Source organism: Mauremys reevesii, linkage group 19 (genome assembly GCF_016161935.1).
Source record: "Mauremys reevesii isolate NIE-2019 linkage group 19, ASM1616193v1, whole genome shotgun sequence".
Taxonomy (NCBI): domain Eukaryota; kingdom Metazoa; phylum Chordata; order Testudines; family Geoemydidae; genus Mauremys; species Mauremys reevesii.
This window is the reverse complement of record NC_052641.1, coordinates 17,856,292-17,878,261: the sequence shown is the minus strand read 5'-3', so window position 1 is coordinate 17,878,261 and position 21,970 is coordinate 17,856,292. Positions and strand designations below refer to the sequence as shown.

At 46.9% G+C, this 21,970-nt stretch overlaps 1 protein-coding gene across 3 annotated transcripts in view; it reads left to right on the top strand.

Moving 5' to 3' along the window:
- VAV2 (vav guanine nucleotide exchange factor 2) overlaps positions 1 to 15,479 on the top strand; it is a 303,317-nt gene extending 287,838 nt beyond the window's left edge. For 2 of the 3 annotated variants that reach the window (XM_039506401.1, XM_039506403.1), the window contains 8 exons: positions 107 to 234; positions 858 to 932; positions 3,319 to 3,371; positions 5,122 to 5,238; positions 6,458 to 6,545; positions 6,649 to 6,772; positions 9,990 to 10,144; positions 11,827 to 15,479. In XM_039506401.1, the coding sequence (XP_039362335.1) occupies positions 107 to 234; positions 858 to 932; positions 3,319 to 3,371; positions 5,122 to 5,238; positions 6,458 to 6,545; positions 6,649 to 6,772; positions 9,990 to 10,144; positions 11,827 to 11,871 (785 nt within the window). In that variant the 3' untranslated portion in view covers positions 11,872 to 15,479. The remainder of the gene's footprint in view (positions 1 to 106; positions 235 to 857; positions 933 to 3,318; positions 3,372 to 5,121; positions 5,239 to 6,457; positions 6,546 to 6,648; positions 6,773 to 9,989; positions 10,145 to 11,826) is intronic. The other variant, XM_039506402.1, reaches the window with a different exon arrangement.
- Positions 15,480 to 21,970: the final 6,491 nt, after the last annotated feature.

The following is a 21,970-nucleotide window of genomic DNA, read 5'->3' as shown; positions in this document are numbered from 1 at the left end:
ATGAATGAGCTATGCCGGCAAATCCTGACTGCTAATCTTCTCTGGGTTAGTGGCTCGCAAGATGGCCTTCTCGTAACAATAGGTTTTGTTTCCTTCCTCTTTCTAGGTCCTAAAATGGTGGCTGTTCAGAATTACCATGGCAACCCAGCTCACCCAGGAAAGCCAGTGTTAACGTTTCAGACCGGGGACATCATAGAACTGCTCAGAGGGGACCCTGATTCGCAGTGGTGGGAAGTGAGTGAAGTCGTTCTTTGGAAATGTTCAGAAGTCCTTACACAGAGGCTACTGCAGGGCCGGTGCTTCCATTAGACGACCCTAGGCGATCGCCTAGGGCACCAGGATTCGGGGGGCGGCATTTTGCGCACTCCCCACGGGGCACGTGGGAGCTTCGGGTTCCGCTCCCGTTGCGCCGCCGAAGAAGGACCCTCCGCTGACGTGCCGCGGAAAACAGCGGCAGGAAATTGAGCTACCGCTGACGTTTCGGCAATGACTGCCACTGTCTCCTGCGGCATTTCGGCGGAGGGTCCTTCTTCAGCGGCGCGAGGGGAGCAGAACCGGAAGCTCCCGCGCGCCCCCTGGGGAGCGTGCAAAATGCCGCCCCCGAATACTGCCTAGGGTGCCAGAAACTCTGGCGCCGCTCCTGGGCTACTGGCTAGTCATAAAGTTCTTATTTATTTATTTATTTATTTCCCCCTTTGCACTTTTATTCACTGGAGTTTGCCAGCCATCGTCCGAATAAATTCTCTGAGGCATATTTTCAGCTTGTGTCAGGGAGACATAACATACACAGTTCTCCGAAACTGGAGCAAAGAATCCAATTTCTTTGGCACAGTGCTGACGTTAATCTTTATTTACAGGGGAGGTTAATACAGACAAAGAAGTCTGGTTATTTTCCCAGTTCATCGGTGAAGCCCTGTCCTGTGGACGCCAGGGTAAGTGCGTAAAGACAGACCTGAGCCCAACACCTCCAAGCTTGGGCATGCTCAGGTTTGGGGGGTTTGACTTGGGGCCCATCTCCTACAGCAAGACAGCTTAAATCGTGGGCTGTACACCAGCATGCAGCTGGAGTATCTCTGCTTATTGGAGTCACTCCGGATATAACTGATGTAAGCCTCAATTGGGAACTGTCTTCCTTGCTGTCGGGATTTTGTTTGAGATGGGTGAATATTTATGCTCAAAATGGGCAAGTTCATCACATGGTGCCGGCTTGGATGGATGCCTTTCTCCAGAGCGTAGCTTCACACGCTGCCTTGCCTGGGACCTCCAGCTAGCCCTAGGAGAGACTATAGCACCTCCTGGAGAGAGTTTTGCCTGCAGGCCTGGCTCAGTCACGGAGGACTGAAGAATGTGTTGGGGGAGATTTCTGACCGAGGCTCAAAGTCAGTCAGGGACACTCGATGGAGTCTGCAAATTGTTTCACTTAAAGGGACACAGCCATGCATATTTATCAGGCTAAAAGAATTACCTTTGATGGTGCTTTGTACCTTCATAGTGGCCCGGTCTTGGAGACCTCTAATGTGTTGGATGGTTGTGTTAATGGGTAACCAAGTGAAGTCCCATCTGTTAATTTAATTTTCCATTTTCTGCCAATTAACCAAAACTGAGCCAGTGCATTGAGCCATTTGCTAGCAGTTATGAAAGGACTGGAGGAGTGTAGATCATTGGCACTTACCCAGTAAGGGGAGCCTGGTATTCTTCAGTCCAGCCCTAAACCCTAAATTTGACCCATACTGGGTTTCGGGGCTTGATCTTTCCATTAACTCCTGGGGCTTTGGGGCCCTTAGAATAAATGAATCTCCTGAGTAAGTGAATTCTGTGCTCAAGCTGCACAGCAATTGCAGGTGTCCCGTGCATGTTGTGTGCTCTCCTTAGTGTAACACGCACTTCGCTTCTCCCTTAGCACACTCTTCCCTCACTCCTGTTGCAACTCCCCGGCTCCTTGTCCTTGCACCTTTAACGTCTTCATTCCGTTAAACTGCATTTTAACAAGTGCTTTAGCACAAGGATGTGCGACAGCCAGAAGTCTGGGACTAATTTTCCAACCTGGGCTTCTTTCCAAATCTGGGGTCTTCATTCACAAACCCCACCGCCCAACTCAGCCGTGCTCATTCTCTGCACCCTTGCTGGCCCATTTTAGGGAGTATGCCCAAGCCCCATATAACATATTACTTTACTAACGTATCTTTAGTACTGCAGTAAATGCATTCTTCCTATTCAGGCTTTACATGTAACCCATGCAAATGCTCCTCTCACTTCCCCATTTAAACCCTGGCAATAGCCTTTAGTCTGCTTGGGTGATGTGCTTGGCCGTGGTTTGACCCACATGCCAACTCCCTGACCTGCTGGCTTGTGGGGCAATTTGTATAATCTTTAGACCACAAGCCGTCCTGCCATGGGGCCAGCGTTGGTCGGGGATAACTTCCAGTGACTCATCTGCTCCCCTCCACCTTACCTTTGTGCTTGGCCTAAGAAAAAGATTGTCCCAAAACATTAACAGAAATAAAAACGGGTTGAGGATGTGGAGGGAAAGATGTTTTCAGCCAGCGGGCAATGCAGTGTGGTTCAGTGGATAGGGCACTGCACTACCCTGGGAGTCTAGAAGACCTGGGTTCTCTTGTTAGCATCACCCCTAGCTTGCTGTGTGGCCTTGGGCAAGTTTGCTTACCTCTACGGGCCCTGATTTCATCATCTGCCGCTTGGAGATAATGCTGAGCCAGCACTGTCAGGTGCTTTGAGATTGCATTTGAGAGAAGCTAAGTTGTGGTTGGTTGTTAACAAGTTTTCAAAGCTTTGAATTACTCTACACTTGAATGTCTACACTTACAGGGGTGTAAATTGCATGTCCCCCTAGCCCGGGTATAAATAGCAGTGTGGCCGGCAAGCCCCTGCTTAGTTGAGTAGAGCAAAGACATGCCAAGACCTTAGGGAAGGAACCCTGCAGGGTCTCTACCTGCCCAAGCAGTGCAGTGTCCCCCTGCTGGAACCTATCTCCCCTCTAGAGACGTTCCCTGTCTCATATAGCACCCCACTACTGTGTGAATGCAGCCTGCTTTTCACTGCAGCATGTAGCCACACGTAGGACCACAGACTGGTCAGATAAATCAAAATACCCAATACACTTGGCACAGCTGGTTTGTGTGTGCGCGCCAACGAGAGAATCCGTTGATTATAACCCTCTTCCTCTGACTCCGAGGCCAATAACTCATAAAATGCTTGGCACATAAAAACGCTCCCATACAGAGGAGTGTATCCGAGATGATCTATAATCTAATTAGGATCTGCGCTCCACAGTAATAAGCGGTGTTCTCTTTGCTCTAGCCTCCCAGCAGCCGGCCTCCTTCGAGAGAAATAGACTACACGGTGTATCCTTGGTAAGTCGGTCGTTAAACGAGACATTCTGATAGAAATGCTTTACTGCCGACATAAAGATATATTGGCTTTACCCTTTAATTCCATTACTTTGTCACAAATCCGCTATGGGATAAATTATGAATGCACTTTGGAAGCTCCCCTCATCCTCCCCAACCCCGGTCCACTGTCGATGTACAGGAGCCGTGAGACTTTCAGGCAAATAGAGCTAAAATGGCATAGTCAGTTGGTGCATTAGCATTTCACTTCTGAAGTCTTGAGTTTGCATGCCGACTTCAGAGCCTGATCCAATGCCAGCTGAAATCAATGGGACTCCTTTTACATGGACTGCAGTGGGCTTTGGATCAGAGCACAGGTAGGAAATGCATTTGTTGAGCTTTTGCTACTTTGCCTGGGTTGGCAGGTCCCTGCTCAGGAGAAGGGTGTTGGATGTTAGTGTAGGGCATGGGCAGATCTTTGCAGGAGAAGCTTGCCCTTCCCTCTAGTTCTGCCCATTGGTATCAGTGCTTTACTTAAGCCCACAAAGTTTTTCATTGAAACCTATGCACCTTGGGACTCATTCCCCATCCAGGTGGCTTTCTAGGAACAGTATAAAAACAAAAGACTTCAGAGAAGGGAAGGGGCTGCACTCTGCACCATTACATCTTTTCTCTTAACTTGCAAAGCAGTTACTTGCCATGTAAGTATCTCTGGTCACTGTTTTGCCTATTGATAAAGGGTTTGATCAGACCCCCATTCTCTCTTACTCACCCATCCCGCTCCTGACTTTTACAAATGGATTTTTTTGTTAAAACATATTTTTAAATATTAATATAAAAACCTCCATAAATTAAAATTACCTACATTCCTGGATAACCTGGCAAATCAAGGAAGTCCCCTCATGAGTACTCATGCTGTGAACTCCACACCCATCTAGGATAGTGTCTTTTGTCCTACTTGACCGTAGTCCGTGTCCTTACTGCTGTACAGCTAACAGAGGAGATTGTCGAAGGATAGTTTGGTACCCAACTCCCATTGAAAGGTGGGTACCAAACTGGCCTTTGTAGCTTTGAAAATCTCCCCCCAGAATCCCTGCCCCAAGGAGGCTCTGACCTAGAAGATGGCTAGCTCTGACTCCCGGAAGCAGGAGTTTGAAATGAACTGCATTGACAGTCATTAGTTTCCTTTTAAGAAGACACTTGGAGGCTGAGGATTCAAAAGCTCTCACCATTGTCCCAGCTCTGCTCCCACCCCTGCCAAGTGCTGGGAACCCTGGGCTCCCAGTGACTATGGTGGGAATTCAGGTCATTTGACACTTGCAGCAAGTGCCCCCAGGGTTGGACCGGACTGTATAGTCCTTGTAGAAGACTTGCTGCTAGGACTTCCGGTTCTGTGCTGTGTCAGGGTGACACAGCATTTATGTGCCTGGTATCAGCAAGCAGGCTGCTCACTCGTCTTTGGAGCGTGTTGCCATCCAGGATGTTCTGTGGGGAAGATCGAGCGATAACCAGTGACTGTAAAGTCCACATGAGCTCTTGGTTTAATGAGTGGCTCATGGGCTTATGCAAAAGCCAGGAAAGGTAATTGATTGGTCCCTGTTACCTGCCAGTTAGGGAGCCGCAGAAGTCAGGGTTGATTGTAGACTTTTTGACCCCAGCCCAATTCAAAACACAGTAGAAATCCTGTGTTACGAGACAGAGCCTTGTCAGCCAAACCTACAGTCAGTACTGGCTGCTCTGTGATCTCAGCACCGAACAGGGAGTGTTTCTTTAGGTTTGCAGGAAACATGGAGAGGCAACAGACAGACAACCTGCTGAAGTCGCACGTCAGCGGGACGTACCTGATTCGAGAGAGACCAGCAGAGGCCGAGCGCTTTGCCATCAGTATTAAGTGAGTATAGCAACGGATGCTTATGTTAACGGAGCTTGGACAAGGTGGTAAAGTGACTGCTGGGTAACCGGCGCGAGGCATTGAGCTGATGTCACTGGGGTGTGAAATTGACCATGTTGGACCGATAAGCTTTATTTCCTCTGGTTCTGCACCTGAGGAAAGCTTGTGATTTTAATGACAGCCTGATCGCCTTAGACATCAGAGAAGCTGTCTACAGAAGATGCTCCCTTTTCCCTTTCGGATTTGAAATGGCAAGTGCAGTGCAGTCCCACTGATCTACCTGGAGTCCTATGTTTTAAGACTCGTTAGTACTGGTGTCCCTTTGTAGGATGAGAGAGTCTCGTTCTGGCTGTGTTTGGCTTCATAGAGGTTCCCTGTAAGGAACTACTGTGAAGTAAAAGAGCGCACACTGATGAAGAGATTGGTACTGGACTGTTTAAACATGAGGATTTCTGGCTTATTGAAGTATTGGCCTTTAAAGTAAAGGCGCCATTGATGGTTTTAGTATGCCGCTGTGTAGCCATCTGGTTAATCCGGCATATTGTGAACATTCGGAATGGTTGGTAAGGCACCAGAGTGCTACATGCTCACTCTCATTTCATTATTTACACACAATGGAACAGCTTCAACAGGAGAGACTGAGAGACTGGCACTAGAATATCCCATAGCCCATTGGTTAGAGCATCTCCTGCAGGGAACAACGCCCAATTTCAAATCCCTGCTGCACATCAGGCAAAGGGGAGAATTGAACCTGGGTCACCCACATGCCAGGTGAGTGCTCTAACCACTGGGCTAAAAATTACAAGGGAAGCAAAACTACCACAATTTCCACCTCCTCTGGCCATTTTGTGAATGACGCCGGAAAACTTTTGCTGGGGCTGAAACTGTTTTTGGCAAATTCATGAATTGTTCTGGGTCACCCAACGTTGCACTTTTTGGCAAATGAATTGTTTGTTCTAAACCCTGCACCCAGCCCCTCTGCTGAGTTCTGTTCCCGACTCCGACACCGACTCCCTTGGTCACTTACCCTCTGTGCTTTCGATTCCCCCTCTGGGACGGGGAAAAGGCTGGTGCACCTGCTGGGGGGTTGAGCCGAGTGGGTGGTGGTGATAAAGCGTTGGTAGACGGCAGAGTGCTACGTGCTAATATACGGCGGGACAGAAGCTGAAGTGCAAGGGTCAGGATGTTTCTGAAGTGCCTGCTGCGATTGTTGTCACAGGTTTAACGAGGAAGTCAAGCACATTAAGGTGGTGGAGAAAGACAACTGGATTCACATCACAGAAGCCAAAAAATTTGAAAGCCTTTTGGTATGTTTTTTAATCTGCTTTTCTCACGGTGCGCGTGACTTGCTTTTCTGGAGCCGCGCTGAGCCCCATCGGTGATCACATGTACTCGATGTGTTCTCTCTAGGAATTGGTCGAATACTACCAGACCCACTCGCTGAAGGAGAGCTTTAAACAGCTGGATACAACGTTAAAATATCCATACAAATCCCGAGAACGTTCTACCTCCAGAACCTTCACTCGCTCCCCAGGTGAAACCCAGCGTGCCTAGCACAGTGACTTTCATCTACAACAGCCCAGATGTTTCATGGACAGCTACCCCTCTAGTCCCCCTTTTAAGAAATACCTGTGTGATAGATGTAGGAGCCCTAGCTGGTCTCCAGGGAACAAAGGGGTTCATAGGCCAAAAGGAACTGTCAGATCATTTAGCCTGACCGCTGGAAAGAAATGTGCCCAGTATGGGACTTGAACCCATGATCCTGAGCATGAGTCTGAGCTAACCAAAAAGTTTCAACCAAAAATGAATTTTGTTCATGAACATTTTCATTTTGGTTAAAAAGGCATTTTCCATCAAAAAAAAATTTTTTTTAACTGGAAATGTTCAACTGGCTCTGTCCATTTTTCTTCAATGGCCAGTTGCTCCCAATTTATTTCTTTTGCTCCCAGCGAAGGCAAGAGAATTGGGCCCACTGACTTCAATGGACTCACTCCTGATTTACACCAGTGTAAGCAGGAGGAGAATCTGGCCCATTGGATTTTAACTGTGTAGCTGTATCCTAAGTCCTCCCAGAGCTTTTCCTGCCTTAATTTAGCCACAGCTGAGGCTCCCAAACAAGAACGGCTGCATGCTTAGTATTTTCTTTTTTGCAAGCTTCTACTGCACTGTGGATTTTTAATTTCCTTTTTAATTCTTGTTCTTCTGCCTCTGTTTCTAACCTCTTTGCAGCTTCCTGCGCTTCCTACAACTTTTCTTTTCTCAGTCCTCAGGGCCTCAACTTTTCTTCTCAGAATTCCTCCACTCCTTTCTGGTCAGGTATATAGCTCCTTCTGTTCTTGAGAAGAAAGCACCATCTACTGGCCATCTCTAGGGCAGCAGGGCCTCTGCCTCATTTTTGACAGGACACAAACGGTATCAGCTTGAAAGCCATCCGCAGTGGGACCCTCCACCTGCCCCCTGCCATCCCTCCCCATCTATATAAAAAGTTCAGCTAAGGTATTGCCCCTCCTTGGGGGTGTCAGCTGCGGGCAGAATCTGGTAACCAGAAAAATGCAGGAAACCAAATAAGAAAACACAGTGAATTAAATATTGAGAAAAGGGGTCGGGGGAGAAAAAAAATCTAAATCTAGTGGATTGGGATCTCATGATATACTTCAAGCTTGACCCGTTTTTCCTGTCTCTCTCGTAGATGAAACATTGGCATCACACCATTTTAAAGACTGTTTTTTCCTTGCTACAATAATAGAATTTTCATTTCCAGTAGTTTTTGAGCTCTAATGTCTGAGCATGCTCAGTAGCGTTATAATTAGGGCAGCTGGGAGGAGCCCATGTTGTCAAAAAGTGATGGAATCCCCTATAAAATGTTGGAGCGATATTCAACTCCAACGTGCATCCGACAAGCATCTTCCTTCTCCTGCGGTACCAGCAACACCTTAAATGATCAGAAGTGAAAAAGGTGTTTAGAACCCAATCGCTTCTTGCTGTTTATGCCTTTTCACTTTTAGCATTTCCATCAGCCTGGACAGTGAAAATCACATCTTATTCCTGCCGGGCTTGGTTACATAATTTTAAAAGAAAGATTCCTTCCCCGGAGAGCTTTTCTGGAAATCTGCATCCTGCAAGTGAATGAGATTGATACAAAAAATCAGCTCTGAGCACGCTTCTGGTGAAAGAGTTCAAAGCTTTCATCGTTCACACTCTGTTCTCCAGCCTGGCACCTTTACTAGGCCATATGAGCCCTGCAGTAAATGTATTTTCTGTGTGTTCATTGTCTGTTACCATCTGCATCTCCTTACATCCTGAGCGCTGAAAACCTGGGCAAAGCTTCCTCCTCCAAACCCAGTTCAACCTCGGTTTGCAAAATATTTAAAATTGTAAACAGTTTTTTAACTGAAAAGCCCTTAAGACTAAAGGACAGTTTCATAGAAACAAACAGCAGGGGGAAAAAAAACTTTTTTTGTAAACTTAAAAACCCACCCTTTTACCCCCTTGTTTGCCTGTGACTCTGAGAGCATGATCACTGCTATAACCATGTCCCTTCACATCATTTAAACCCCCGGACTCCCTCTGCCTGTATAACCTGCAGGACAATGTTGCAGAGAATTCAGGTGGTACATTTCCCATATTGCCTTTGCAACCTCTGTGCTAAAGAGAGAACCCCTCTCTTTCCTGGCCGGAAGCAACTGAGATCTGCACCATTTGCTACAATCTGGTTCTGTTCAATTCCTAATCCCGGGGAAGATGTTAATAATGGAATGCACCTTGCATGTTGTAAACTGATGACCAGTTTCTGGTCCTTCTGAACTAAATATATGAGTACAGTTTCTAAAAAAGGATTAGCGATGTCTGTTAATAAGAATAGCATCTGCAGTTCTGCTGACATTGTGCTCTGAAGTGTGTGGTCTACAAACTGATTATGAGCTAGGATCAGAAAGAAATTCCCCATTGCTAGGATATTGTTGAAAAACTGTGTCCCAAATAGGGGCCTTTTCACCAAAGCACCTATTTTGGCCAACGGCCTCTGTCAGAGAGAGGACACCACCCTAGGTGGTCAGTCCTTGTATTGCAATTCACAAGTTCCTTATCTCAGTGCCATTGAGAGACTTTGCCATTGTGGCTAATCCCAGCAGCTAATAAAGAGGTAGTTTAAATATAAATTGCTTTGTGGAATCTCCCTTAGATGAGGTGGCCCATTAGATGTTAGAGCAGTGAAGCAACGACTGGAAGTGATGGAGATAACTTTGGAATAGATTTTTCTTGTTCTCTTTATTTTTTTATAAAACCTTTGCTTCTATCCCACTTCCCCCTTTCCATAGAGATACCCCGTGGCCCAATCACCTGTAGCAACACCCGACAATCTCTCTCTCTCTCTCCACACACACACACACACACACACACACACACAACAGTCCCTTTCCTGGGTGTCCTTCAAAGTTTTAAATCCAGTGACTAGAGGGATGATGCAACTGATTGAGGCCCATTATGAGACCAATGAGATGTTGATAATGGAAAACCCAGCACCTTGGAAACCATGCAATTCCAATTCACGCATGGCTGAAGGATTAAAATAGAGCCACCTCAATATCTAATTGACTATCTTAGTCCACAGAGCTGTTTTCTGCCCTGAGCTTGCAATGGAAATGAGGACTCTGGTAAAAACCCAGGTTGAACACAGTCTAGCTTTTCCCAGGATTCAGATGATCTCACACTGCAGCGCAGGCCTCTAATTCCTTTTCCTTGTCCACCCGCAGTGGTCACGCCTCCGGCCATAGGGACGGCGGTGGCACGCTACAACTTCGCCGCACGGGACATGCGAGAGCTCTCTTTGCGAGAGGGCGACGTGGTGAAAATCTACAGCAGGATAGGCGGGGACCAGGGATGGTGGAAGGGAGAAACAAATGGAAGAGTAAGTGATGGAGAGATGAGGGTTCTTTTATATTTAAATAACACCACTTTGCCTTTTTAGAATAGTAGGTGTGTGCAGATGTGGACTCGCTAAGAGAGCGGGTCAGAATTTTCCAAATTTCAATCTAGTTTTATTTAAAAAAAAAAGAAACGGGAGGAGGGCGAGGGAAACATTGCCTTTTCCCTGTTTTCAGCCAGCTCTACTAATTAATCCGCAGGAGGTGGAAGAGTAAGAATTAGCCCCATTTTACAGATGGGGAAAACTAAGACGGAAGGTGACTTGACAAAGGTGTTGAAATGAATAGGCGACAGCAGTGAGATTAGCCAGGACTTCCCGACTCCCAGTTTTGTGCTTGTTCCTCCAGACCACACTGCCTTATGGTTTCAACTTAAGCCTTGTCTACACTGTCGGCAGCATGTCTTGTATGTACAGGTACACGCTGCAGTGAAAAGCAGGCTGCGTCCACACTGTGGTGTGTAGCTACGTGTGACAGCAAAAGGCTCTGGCCGGGGGAGTTATCACTGCTGGAGCTGCTGGATGCCTTTCCCAGCTGCCTACCCCTGCCAGAGCCTTTCCCTGCTGCTGGAGCCTTTCCAGGCCTCCAGCCTTGGGGAGGGATTGGGACAGCACCCTTGTAAAAACAGCAGTGTAGACCATGGAAGGCATGGCTTGGGCATGTAGAGAGCTGTGTAGGGTATTTCCCATAGGTTCGTGCGTGTCTCAACTCACTGTCTACTCTGCTATTTATACCTGTGCTAGGATATGTACTCTACACACCTTTAGTAAGAGAGAATTGTGTGCACCAGCTAAAGGTTGGACACATGGAAAAGACTTCAGGAAACCAGGGTTGCAGCTCTGCAGTTGGATTCCTGCCTGGGAAAGCAATGGACTTCTCCAGCTTGCTTCCCTTTACCATGCAATGGACCAGCATCCCATTCCTCCTTCTGATGGAGGTCGTCCTTGGCCAATACTGCAAAATTATTCCTTTCAAAAGCACAGCACCTGGCAGTGACCTTTAAATGTAGAGCAGCACAGAGACCGGGAACGGCATCAGGGCCAGTCTCACAGGCGTCTGGATCTGATCCACCTTATGGCTTTATGCTGGGAACTGACACAAGAATGGCTCTGAAAGTCCATGGCTCAGAATCATAGACATTAGCAATTGTACTGGGTACAAGTGATGGTGCCTGAGGATGCCCCCAGGGAGACTACTCCACAGTGTAATGATGCTGATCTGCAGTGCCTCCTGTCAGACTTTGTAGACACTACTGAGTTAATCCACAGAGCAGCCCTCTGTGGGGGAGGTTTGTTGTTCCTTTTTTAGTAATGGGGAAGACTGAGGCACAGTGGATAAATGACTTGGCCCAGGTCCTACAGACAGAATCAGTAGCATAGTCAGGACTAGAACCTAGTCTGACTCTGTCCCGTGTTCTCATTATTGGACCATGCTGGAGAACCAAGTGCTCTTCCACCCAGACTAAAGTCTCAGTCTCCCATAGCTGGGAGCAAGACATTGTATATGTGTCAGCTCTATGGATATAGGACCAGACTTCTGGGGCAACGTAAATGGTGGGATGATGGAGCCCGTTCTACGAGAGAAATGTCTCTCTGCTCAGTTTGGGTGGGTCTCTTTGCATATCCATGCCCAAGGGGTTCTGCTCATCTTTCCTTTTCTGCTGCAGATTGGTTGGTTTCCTTCGACCTACGTGGAGGAGGAGGGAGTATAACGAGGACTGGATCTCTGGCAGGCATCGCCGAGCGCCCAGGAAAAGCCACTGGAGAGTGTGCACAGTGGTCCCAACGCCCAGGGCTCTGAGTGAAACGCAATCAGAAATCCTCCAGTATTAACAAGTCTATTGTGAATTGTTTACAATCAATCCTCTGTAAAGTGTGTGTGCGCGTCAGGGGGTGCCACTGGCTCTCAGTCCTGGGTTGTGTTACTTGTGTGTAAGAGAGAGTGTCTATAAGGTAACATTTGTCTGTAACGGCAGCAGGAGGGTCCTGGGAAGATCATGCTCAACAGCCCTGCCTGAGCAGGACAACTCAGCACAGCTCTGCTCTGACACTTCATCCAAACCTATTTCACGGAGGGTGTCTCAAAAGCCACCCTGGGGCTCATGGGAGGCAGGGGCCAAAGGTTCACGCTGACTGAAGGTGGAGGGAGCGTTTCAGATTTCTACTGAGAAGGAGCAAGCCAGCCCCAAAGTATCAGAAGAGGCGACCTCACCCCACCCTGCTCTCTCCCCCTGCTGCTTGAATGGACCCCTCTGGATAGCGATTTTTCTTGTCAAGTCAGTGTGTTTGACGGCAGAGCCCAACTCTGCTGCCCCCCTGAGGTGATTTGGGGAGCAGAGCAGAGGCATGGTGAGGAGGTGTCTCTCTGTGAGCTTTGTAAGATACCCGTTGTAAACTAGGAATGAGTTTTTGAAGAGAGAGAGAGAGAGACAGGCGTGAAGTCAAACTGGATACAGCCACCCCCAGACATCATGAGAGAGTTCCAGTTTTGCAACGTTGGTCCGTTCTCTCGGACTAACTTTGGTCCCACTAGATTCACCCAGGACAGAAGGGACAGCACCGCCTGTATCAGGATGTGTGGCGGTGTTCGGGGGCTGCGGAATGTGCCCTCCCTGGGAAGAGTATTTGGAAGCCATTGATGTGCTGGGTGGCACATACGGTAATAGCTCCAGATGTGCATCATCTGCTCCAGCGTGTGCACCATTCACAGCGTACCTGTCCTGTGCTTAACAAGAATACAGAAGCCCCTGCCAGATGAATGGCCCGTTCCTGTAGCCATTATACGCATCTGCCTCATTGACCTCCAACGGGGCTCACTCACCTGATTAAGGACCGCAGGCTGAATCCCTCATTATCCAAAAATACATTGTAAAAGAGTCTCTTTGCCCCATCCACCAGCACCATGAGGTTACGCCCCAAGTCTTTCCACCTGTTTTTCCCCCTCCCGTCACCCCTGGAGCCAATAAGGAAAATTCTGTGTTGCCCCAGCACTGTGTCTTTTTCATCATTGCACTGCTCTGAATAACTTACTCCTGGGTCTCTTGCTTTCCAAGTTATGTCCATTTTATGGGATAGGCAGAACTGTCCAGTGGAATCAATTTCACGTGACCTCTGCCAGGTGCTGCCCTTTGCTCACCAGGGTGGCATTTCCTTTCAAAGTGCATTATTTAAAACAAACATGATGCATCCCCGACAAGGAACAACTCCCACTTCCCCCACGGCCAAGCCCAAGAAATTCTCCTCCTGTTGCTTTAAATGAGGCTTGGTCTGCGCTACAGAGTTAGGTCGACCTAAGGCAGCTTACGTCCACCTAATTGTGTCAGTGTACACACTACAGCCTTGCTCCCGCCGATGTAAGTGCCCTACTATACTAACATCATAACTCCACCTCCATCAGAGAGGCGTAGGGCTTATGTCGGTATAGTTAGAGTGACGCAGTGTCTGTGTAGACACTGCATTACTTACATTGGCTGTTGGCTGTCATTCTTGTCAAATTCACAGCTCCAGCTGGGCAGCCAGGCTCCCAGCGGGGAGCTGCGTGTGGAGCTGAGATCCCGGGCTTTCAACCCCCCCACTCACCCCACCACTGCCCCTCTTAAGTCGGTGGAAGTGCTCCTGGTGAGGACGCACACCATCGACAGAAGAAGAGTAGTGTGGACATGAACCACTGCAGTTGTAAGTCAACCTAAGATTCTAGTGTAGACATGCCCTCAGTGCAGTTTTGGATCGTTGCTCCCATCTCACGTTTTTCAGCAGCCCGACAGCTTTGAGACTTTGCTACTGGGCTTTGGGCCAGATTCTGCTCTCATTTGCACTGATGTAAATCCAGAGGAACTCTAGATTTGCACTGGCGTAATGGACACCAACTGAAGTGATCACGGCTGCTCGCCTTTAGAGGAGAGCTACAGCCACACATCTTACAATGGACGAATAAAGAAACGATATCTAGCCATTCTGCAAATGCTCCAGGTATAATCTGTGGAATTATAGCCAAATTGTTGCTGCCAGATTGGGATACTAAAGCCAAAAGGAGAATACTGTGCACTGAATGAAAAGGAAAACAAACGACCTTTGAAGGTAAATTGCTGTTTAGTGACCAGGCACAAGCTGAATAATTTTGCTGCTTGTTTTGCTGTATGTTTTCCTGTGTTCTGTCTCAATCAGTGTGAACTGCCTGTTTGCTCGTTCTTCCTTGTGCCAAAGCCGCCAGTGAAACATTCACGTTGCACCATATTGATTAGAAAATATTTTAGTTTAAGCGATGATTGACTAACCGATGCCTGCTGCTCAAATGCCAAAGTCTAAACATACCTGTGGTCAGGTTATAGGGGATTGCAATTTGCACACAGCCAAGGGGCGGTTCCTCTTACCCATTTTGCTCTGCAGAGTGCTGGAAAGAACAGAGCAGTCAGATGTCTTGTGGTTTTGTTAAAGGCTATTGTCCAGTGCTAACCTATCTCAGTTCAGTCTTCTTGATTGTCCACAACCTCTGTACCTTTTGACTTTTGTCATCTCAGCCTGCCAGTATTGAAAGGAAATGAGGCAGAGCTTTGGAGAAGGAAGCCAAAAGGAGGCTGAGGGTTTGTGTACATGGGGACACTCAGGAAAATTAATCTGAATTAATTTTTAAAGTGGATTAGATAAACTGCATTAAATCCTTTTGTGGATGCTCTTATTCAGAAGTAAAGTGGCCTTAATTCAGATCAGTTGACTTCACTTTGGAAATTAAGTTTGAATTCAGCTAAGGACACTTTAATTCTAAATGATTGTCCACACAGGTCTTAATGCAGTTTAACTAATCCACTGTGAATTCACACCCTTAGTTAGTTCAGATTAATTTTCCTGAGTGTCACCATGTACACAAGCCATATGGGGAGTTGCAGGCTTAGCTCCCACTGAAAGGGAATTGGGAGTTGGGCACTCACATCCATTAAGCTCCTTTGAGACTCCCAGCCTACAGGCCGAGCTTCTCAAGGCTCACCGGTGATTTTGGTTGCCCATCTTCAGATGACTTCAAGGGGCCTGATTTCCAAAAACTGCTGAGTATCTGCTCTCTGTGGGAAAAAAAGTCTTTAAGATGTCGCAAGTTAGGCACCCAAAAATCACTAGTCACTTTTGAAAATGTAGATCAAAGGATCTGATTCAACCTTCAGTAGCATCTGAGGGCAGAATTTGGGTCCAGAAGACCCAACAAAAAATGGATAAAGAGAAGAAAATTCAAGATAAGAACATAAGAATGGCCATGCTGGGTCAGACCAAAGGTCTATCTAGCCCAGTATCCGACAGTGGCCAGTGCCAGGTGCCCCAGAGGGAATGAACAGAACAGGGAATCATCAAGTGATCCATCCCCTGTTGCTCATTCCCAGCTTCTGGCAGACAGAGGCTAGCGACACCATCCCTGCCCATCCTGGCTAGTAGCCATTGATGGACTGATCCTCCATGAACTTACCTAGTTCTTTCTTGAACCCTGTTATAGTCTTGGCCTTCACAACATCCCCTGGCAAAGAGTTTCACAGTTTGACTGTGCGTTGTGAGAAAAAATACTTCCTTTTGTTTTAAACCTGCTGCCTATTAATTTCATTTGGTGACCCCTAGTTCTTGTGTTATGAGAAGGAGTAAATAACACTCCCTTATTTACTTTCTCCACACCAGCCATGATTTTATAGACCTCTATCATATCCCCCCCTTAGTCATCTCTTCTCCAAGCTGAGAAGTCTCAATCTTATTAATCTCTCCTCATATGGAAAGATGGTTTCATTTATGCCTCAGACATTTCTTAAGCCTTAGCTGAATCTGTTGTTTAAAATTTCTGTTAAAAAAAGTCGTTATGTTGTGAGGGTCTGTGGACAGTCAACCCCTATAAAAAAGCATGGACCCCATATCACTGGAGCCTTATTCGTTCTCTCATGTAGCATGTATAGTTATCTTTGCCTGTTACCAAACCATGTAATAGATACTGTACAGTCTCTGCGCGTAACCAGGAATGGCTCCCCCTCCTCACTCTCAGCAAAAATGAATCATTCCTCAGAAAATCTCAATCTCTCTCTCTCTCTCTCTCTCTCTCTCTCTCGTGTTTACTGTTGTAAGAAACTTGTTTCAAAAGATTCTTCTTGTTTGTAATTATTCAGCCAATTGCCACGCTATATATCTGTGAATAAGAAGGGGAAATGTTTTTTATGATGGCGAGAAAATTGTATATATATTTTAGTTCATCGCAAAACATTCAAAATTGTAACAGGATATGTTGGAAAATATGTAAACTCCTTGATTTTTTTTTCCCTTTGCACTGCACTAATTGAGGTCGAGGGGGCGGGTGGAGGGAATGTAAGATAAAAAGTTTGTTTATGGAATAGTTTCTAGCTCGGAATTTGGAAATCATTTGGAGTAGCTTGTAATGCTGGAATAGAAGCTTTAGCTGCGACTTAGAAACCCTTCTTGCATGAGGTTTTCCAGATCTTTTTCAGTTACAGTACATCAAAGTAAATCCCACAACAAAAACAAAGTGTAATTTTACTGATAGATTTTTTTTTCCCCCAAACCATGGTTTTTACTGCAAATAAACCTACATTCTTTTCTGCATAAGAGGGTTGGTTTCATGTTGGACTTCTTGTTTCAAAACATTTGCTTTGGGAAGATAGGTATTGCCAGACTGGATCTGACCCCTGGCCCATCTACTCCAGTTTCCTTTCTCCAACAGTGGCCAGCACCAGCTGCTGCAAAAGATGCAAGAACCCTGCTCCAGCCAGCTATGAGATAATCTGCCCAGAGAGAAGTTTATTCCTGACCTACTAATTTGAGGTTGGCTGCTTATGCCCTGGAACATGAGAGTTCATAGTCCTTCCCAAACCTTTTTTTTTTTTTTTAAATCCTTACTATTACAGGTTGAATACTCATGTTTTCCAATGAAACAACCAATCCTTTTTAAAGCCTGCTATGCTTTGTACAGTGCAGCTTTTTCTTCTTGCCCAGCCATCCGCTGTTTCCATTTTCTGGGCAAATTAAAAATACTGGCACGTTGATAGTACAATAACTTAGAATTTTTGCAACGTTGAGACTTTGCTAAGCAGTTGGTCGATTAGGCCAAGATCACTGCATTTTTTGCCTCGATGGGCTTTTATGCACAGAGTTAAGATACAGGTTTATGTGAGATGAGTCACAATTCTGCATCATCTTCAGTTACTACGGAAAGTCAACAGCATTCTCTATCGGTGTAAAAATCATAAAGCCGCGTAAAAGCTATGCCAGAGGCTTTTCTCCAGGATGGGCCTGTTTCCCCAGAGAAGGGGGACCCAAAATTTCACTATGAAGTGTCATATGATTGAATTAATAATAAAATATTTATTAAATAGGTCTGTACCATAGTATCCCTGCTGCTTTTCCCTATTCTCTTTGACGCTTCAGCAATAGCCTTTAACTATCCTCCCACATTAGCTGGGAGAACTTGCTAGTGGCAGCAGAATGTACGTTGGTGACATTTCACTTTCTTTCTCAGCAAAGTTTCGGAGATGATTCAGAAAGTTGCTTCTCAATAGAGGTTGCTTTAAATGTGACTCCTATGGGGATAGTTCCAGCAGCCCTAGCCACACCACTTCCCCAGCCATTGTCACCCTTTTTTATGGGCAGTACTGGACATCTGTGAACCTTCCTGCAGAGTTTCTGTCACCTGGGGCCTTGACCCTTTCATTCTGCCATCAGAGTCTCCCATAACCCTGAGCTGAATCTAGACTCCCAACAACGCTATTGTTGTAGATCAGGTGTCGGTAACCTTTCAGAAGTGGTGTGCCAAGTCTTCATTTATTCACTCTGATTTAAGGTTTCGTGTGCCAGTCATACATTTTAACGTTTTTAGAAGGTCTCTTTCTATAAAGTCTATAATATATAACTAAACTATTGTATGTAAAGTAAATAAGGTTTTAAAAATGTTTCAGAAGCTTCATTTAAAATTAAATTAAAATGCAGAGCCCCCCGGACCGGTGGCCAGGACCCGGGCAGTGTTGAGTGCCACTGAAAATCAGCTTGCGTGCCGCCTTTGGCACCCGTGCCATAGGTTGCCTACCCCTGCTGTAGATGGACAATCAAGGCCAGACACGCAATGCCCTGGGAGAGGCAGAGAATCGGTGCCTGCCCCATCGCTTGATAATCGGAAGCTAACCCCATGGCTCACTCCTGAGAACTCTGGGTCCTTGCCAGATCCTCAAACTTACTAGTGGAATTCTTCACCGGCACCAGACCCAGGCCATGGAGCTTGCTGCCAGGAGGAGTAAGAATTGTTACTAAGCTCACTGCATACACGGGTCAATGCACAACCTACCTCTCCACCCAGCCTTTCCCACAATGGGGCTCTTGTTCTTCTGGCACCAATCCCCTTGCACCCCAAGGTGGCTGCTCAGTGGCAGGGAAGAAAGAGAATCCTTCAGCTCCTGGGAAGCATTCTGAGATGCGAGTGCTGCGCAGAGGCTGACTGGAATGGGTCCGTTTGAGAGCATGGGCAGGGGGGTAAATGTAAGGGGCTGGCTAGCCATGTTTTTAGTGCCACGGGTCAGCATCACTGGGCTTCTCAGGAAAATGAGTTTCAGATTGCGATTTGAAGGGGCAGAAATCTGATTCGCTGGGAGTTTCAGGCATATCGGAGGAAGCATGAAGCCAAGGGGAGCAATAGTAGCTTTACGCGCACCTTGATCAGTGCAGAGGCAAGTAACAATAAACCTTGGAGGGACACCACCTGGGTATAAGTAGACACATGCTGGAAGCTCCTTCCTTGAAATGGGAACTGCTGACTCTTCTGATTTATTAACCCAGCTAAAAGGAGCCCTAGCTGCTGGAAATGCTGCCTCTTATAATAAGCAAACAGATGCAGCTGGTTATGTCTCTGCTGTCCCTTTAATCAGCCTGTGATCAACAGACACCGGGTCCCATGTGGAGACAGAGTCTGCAGCAAAGTTGTCACAGCAGCCAGCTGAGCTGCACCAGCACCACCACAGCTGCTGACTAAGCATGTCCCTGCCTCCTTTGCTATGCCTCTGACCCGCCCTCCACTGCCTCTCTGAGCCAGTCAGAGGCCAGCATGCAGCCGCCTCCCCTCTCCTCTGAAAGTCTTGGCAGGCAAGTCTCTAATGCACAGTGTACACAGACGAGCAACACAGGCCGACCATAAGTGCAAGCAGAACCATTATTGCCTCTGAACAGCTCAGTAGCACGAGGCCCTGGAAATCTTTGCAACATCACTGCATTGTAGGCTTCCCCCAAATGAGAGTGCCGGAGTTCTGTACTGAGCCTATCGCTCCTACTGCACTATAGCTCTTACCCAGATATCTTAAAGCACAATATAATGGTGGCTATCATGATCCTCATTTTAGAGATGGGGAAAACTGAGGCACAGAGTAGGGCTGTGACTTGCCCAAGGCCTGGACTGCAGAACCCAAGTCTCCTGATTCCCATTCCCATGCCCTTCACAGGGGAGACTTAATTGAGATATGCACCCATGCAGTAGCACCTTCCTAAAACGCTTAAAATCAGGCTGGCACCATGCACAGGGACAAAGAGGCAGGAGTCACGTGCAGTCTCGATGCCAAGTTCTGGCGGCGATAAAATTGCCGTATGTTTCCAGCTTCATGCACCTTGTTCATTGTGAGCTGCAGTTTTGCAACATGATTGACTGATTCATTTGTGCATTAGCCACAAGGTGTTACATGACCGAGAAAACTCCAGCCGGTTCTCAGAAAATATTTCACTTCTCCATCTGCAGTGCATTTCCAGCGCTCATTACAAGAACATAATCTGTGTGTGGAATGTGGGGACCGGACTGGCTTAGATCCTGCCTAGAATATCCACTATTGCAACCATTCTCAACCAGAGGCCTGGGGGCCACGAGCAGGTTTCCGGGGGTCCATCAAGCAGGGCCAGTGTTAGACTCGCTGGGGCCCAGGGCAGAGAGCCGAAGCCCCGCCACCTGGGGCTGAAGCCCAGGGCCCAGACCCCTGCCACTTGGCGCTGAAGATGAGCAACGTAGCTTTGTGGGGGCCCCGGCTGTTGTGGCACAGGTGGGCCATGGAGTTTTTATAGCATGTTGGCGTGGCCTCAGAAAGAAGAAGGTTGAGAACCCCTGCTCTATTGCTCCCGTTCATGTGACTTCCCTCCTGGTAACAATGGTGAGCAAACAACGTAGTCAAGGCACCATTAGACACAGGCCTTTTAATGACTGGCTCCTAGATCTGCTTTGAATTTGATGTTGAAATAAGCTGTTGTAATATGCCCTAGATCAGTGGTTCTCAGCCAGGGGTATGCGTACCCCCGGGGGTACGCAGTGGTCTTCCAGGTGGGTACATCAACTCATCTAGATATTTGCCTAGTTTTACAACAGGCGACATAAAAAGCACTAGCAAAGTCAGTACAAACTAAAATGTCATCCAGACTATGACTTGTTTATACTGCTCCCTATGCGATACACTGCAATGTAAGTACAATATTTATATTCCAGTTGATTTATTTTATAATTCTATGGTAAAAAGGAGAAAGTCAGCAATGTGTCAGTAATAACATGCTGTGACATTTTTGTATTTTTATGTTTGTCTGTGTAAGCAAGTAGATTTTAAGGGAGGTGAAACTTGGGGGTACGCAAGACAAATCAGACTCCTGGAAGGGGGTACAGTAGTCTGGAAAGATTGAATGCCAAGTTGTATTGTCTCTAAGGGTATGTCTTCACTACCCGTCGGATCGGCGGGCAGCGATCGATCCAGCAGGGATCGATCTATCGCGTCTAGACTAGACCCGATATATCAACCCCCGAGCGCTTTCCCGTCGACTCCTGTACTCCGCTGCCGCGAGAGGCGCAGGCAGAGTCGACAGGGGAGCAGCAGCAGTCGACTTACTGCAGTGAAGACACCGCGGTAAGTCGATCTAAGTACGTCAACTTCAGCTACGTTATTCATGTAGCTGAAGTTGCGTAACTTAGATCGATTCCCCTGCCCAGGCTAGACCAGGGCTAACATGAGATCACTTCTAAACCCAACCTCTAACGGATAAGCTGGGTATATGCTAATTGCAAATATAGTCAGTCCCAGGATATTAGAGAGACAGTCTAATGTCTCTCTAATTACAAATAGACCGATTCTGCCCTGAGCTTTTCCTGTGTCAGATTAAAACAACCCATTGCAAGCAGGAGCAAAAAGCGTGACGCAAGAGTCTCACTTAATTGCATCCTTTGTCCTGCTGATTGGTGTTTTAATCAGAATGTCTTGTTCCTTGCTAGGCTGCCCCAACCTGCTTACAATGTCTTTGTACTCTGCCCAAAGGGACCCAATCTCATGTGGGAACTCTAGGCACTACTGTAATATAAATAATCATCTTTCTGGTGGAGGAGAATGTTCTAAATACAATATTTAAAAAACAAAAAAGTTTGGGATCCAAACCCGAGCTTTGAATAGTGCAGTCCAGGCTCACTTCCAATTAAAGCTCCAGTCCAGGTTTGATTTTACTCTGCTGACATTTTAAGGGCATGAGGATAATTTAACAGCAGGAAAATTGGGTTGAATGTTCAGATGTTCCGCTTATTTACTGGATTCTCTTTCTGCCGTAACAGATGGCATGCAGCTGAAATAGCTCTGGCCAAGCTCAGGGAAAAGCAATCAGGCTCTGAGGCTGGAGGCTGTGCGTTCAGTTCCCATCTGGGCTCTTTGTTTCGTACCCTGCCTTGGTCAGAAGGAAGAGAGATTGGGTAAACGAATAGGGCTTTTCCATCTCTAACGGCTCTGATCCTTGCAGCCTTCAGTCTCTGCTAATAAAGGACAGTGCACTATCCATCTTGTCTGGGTG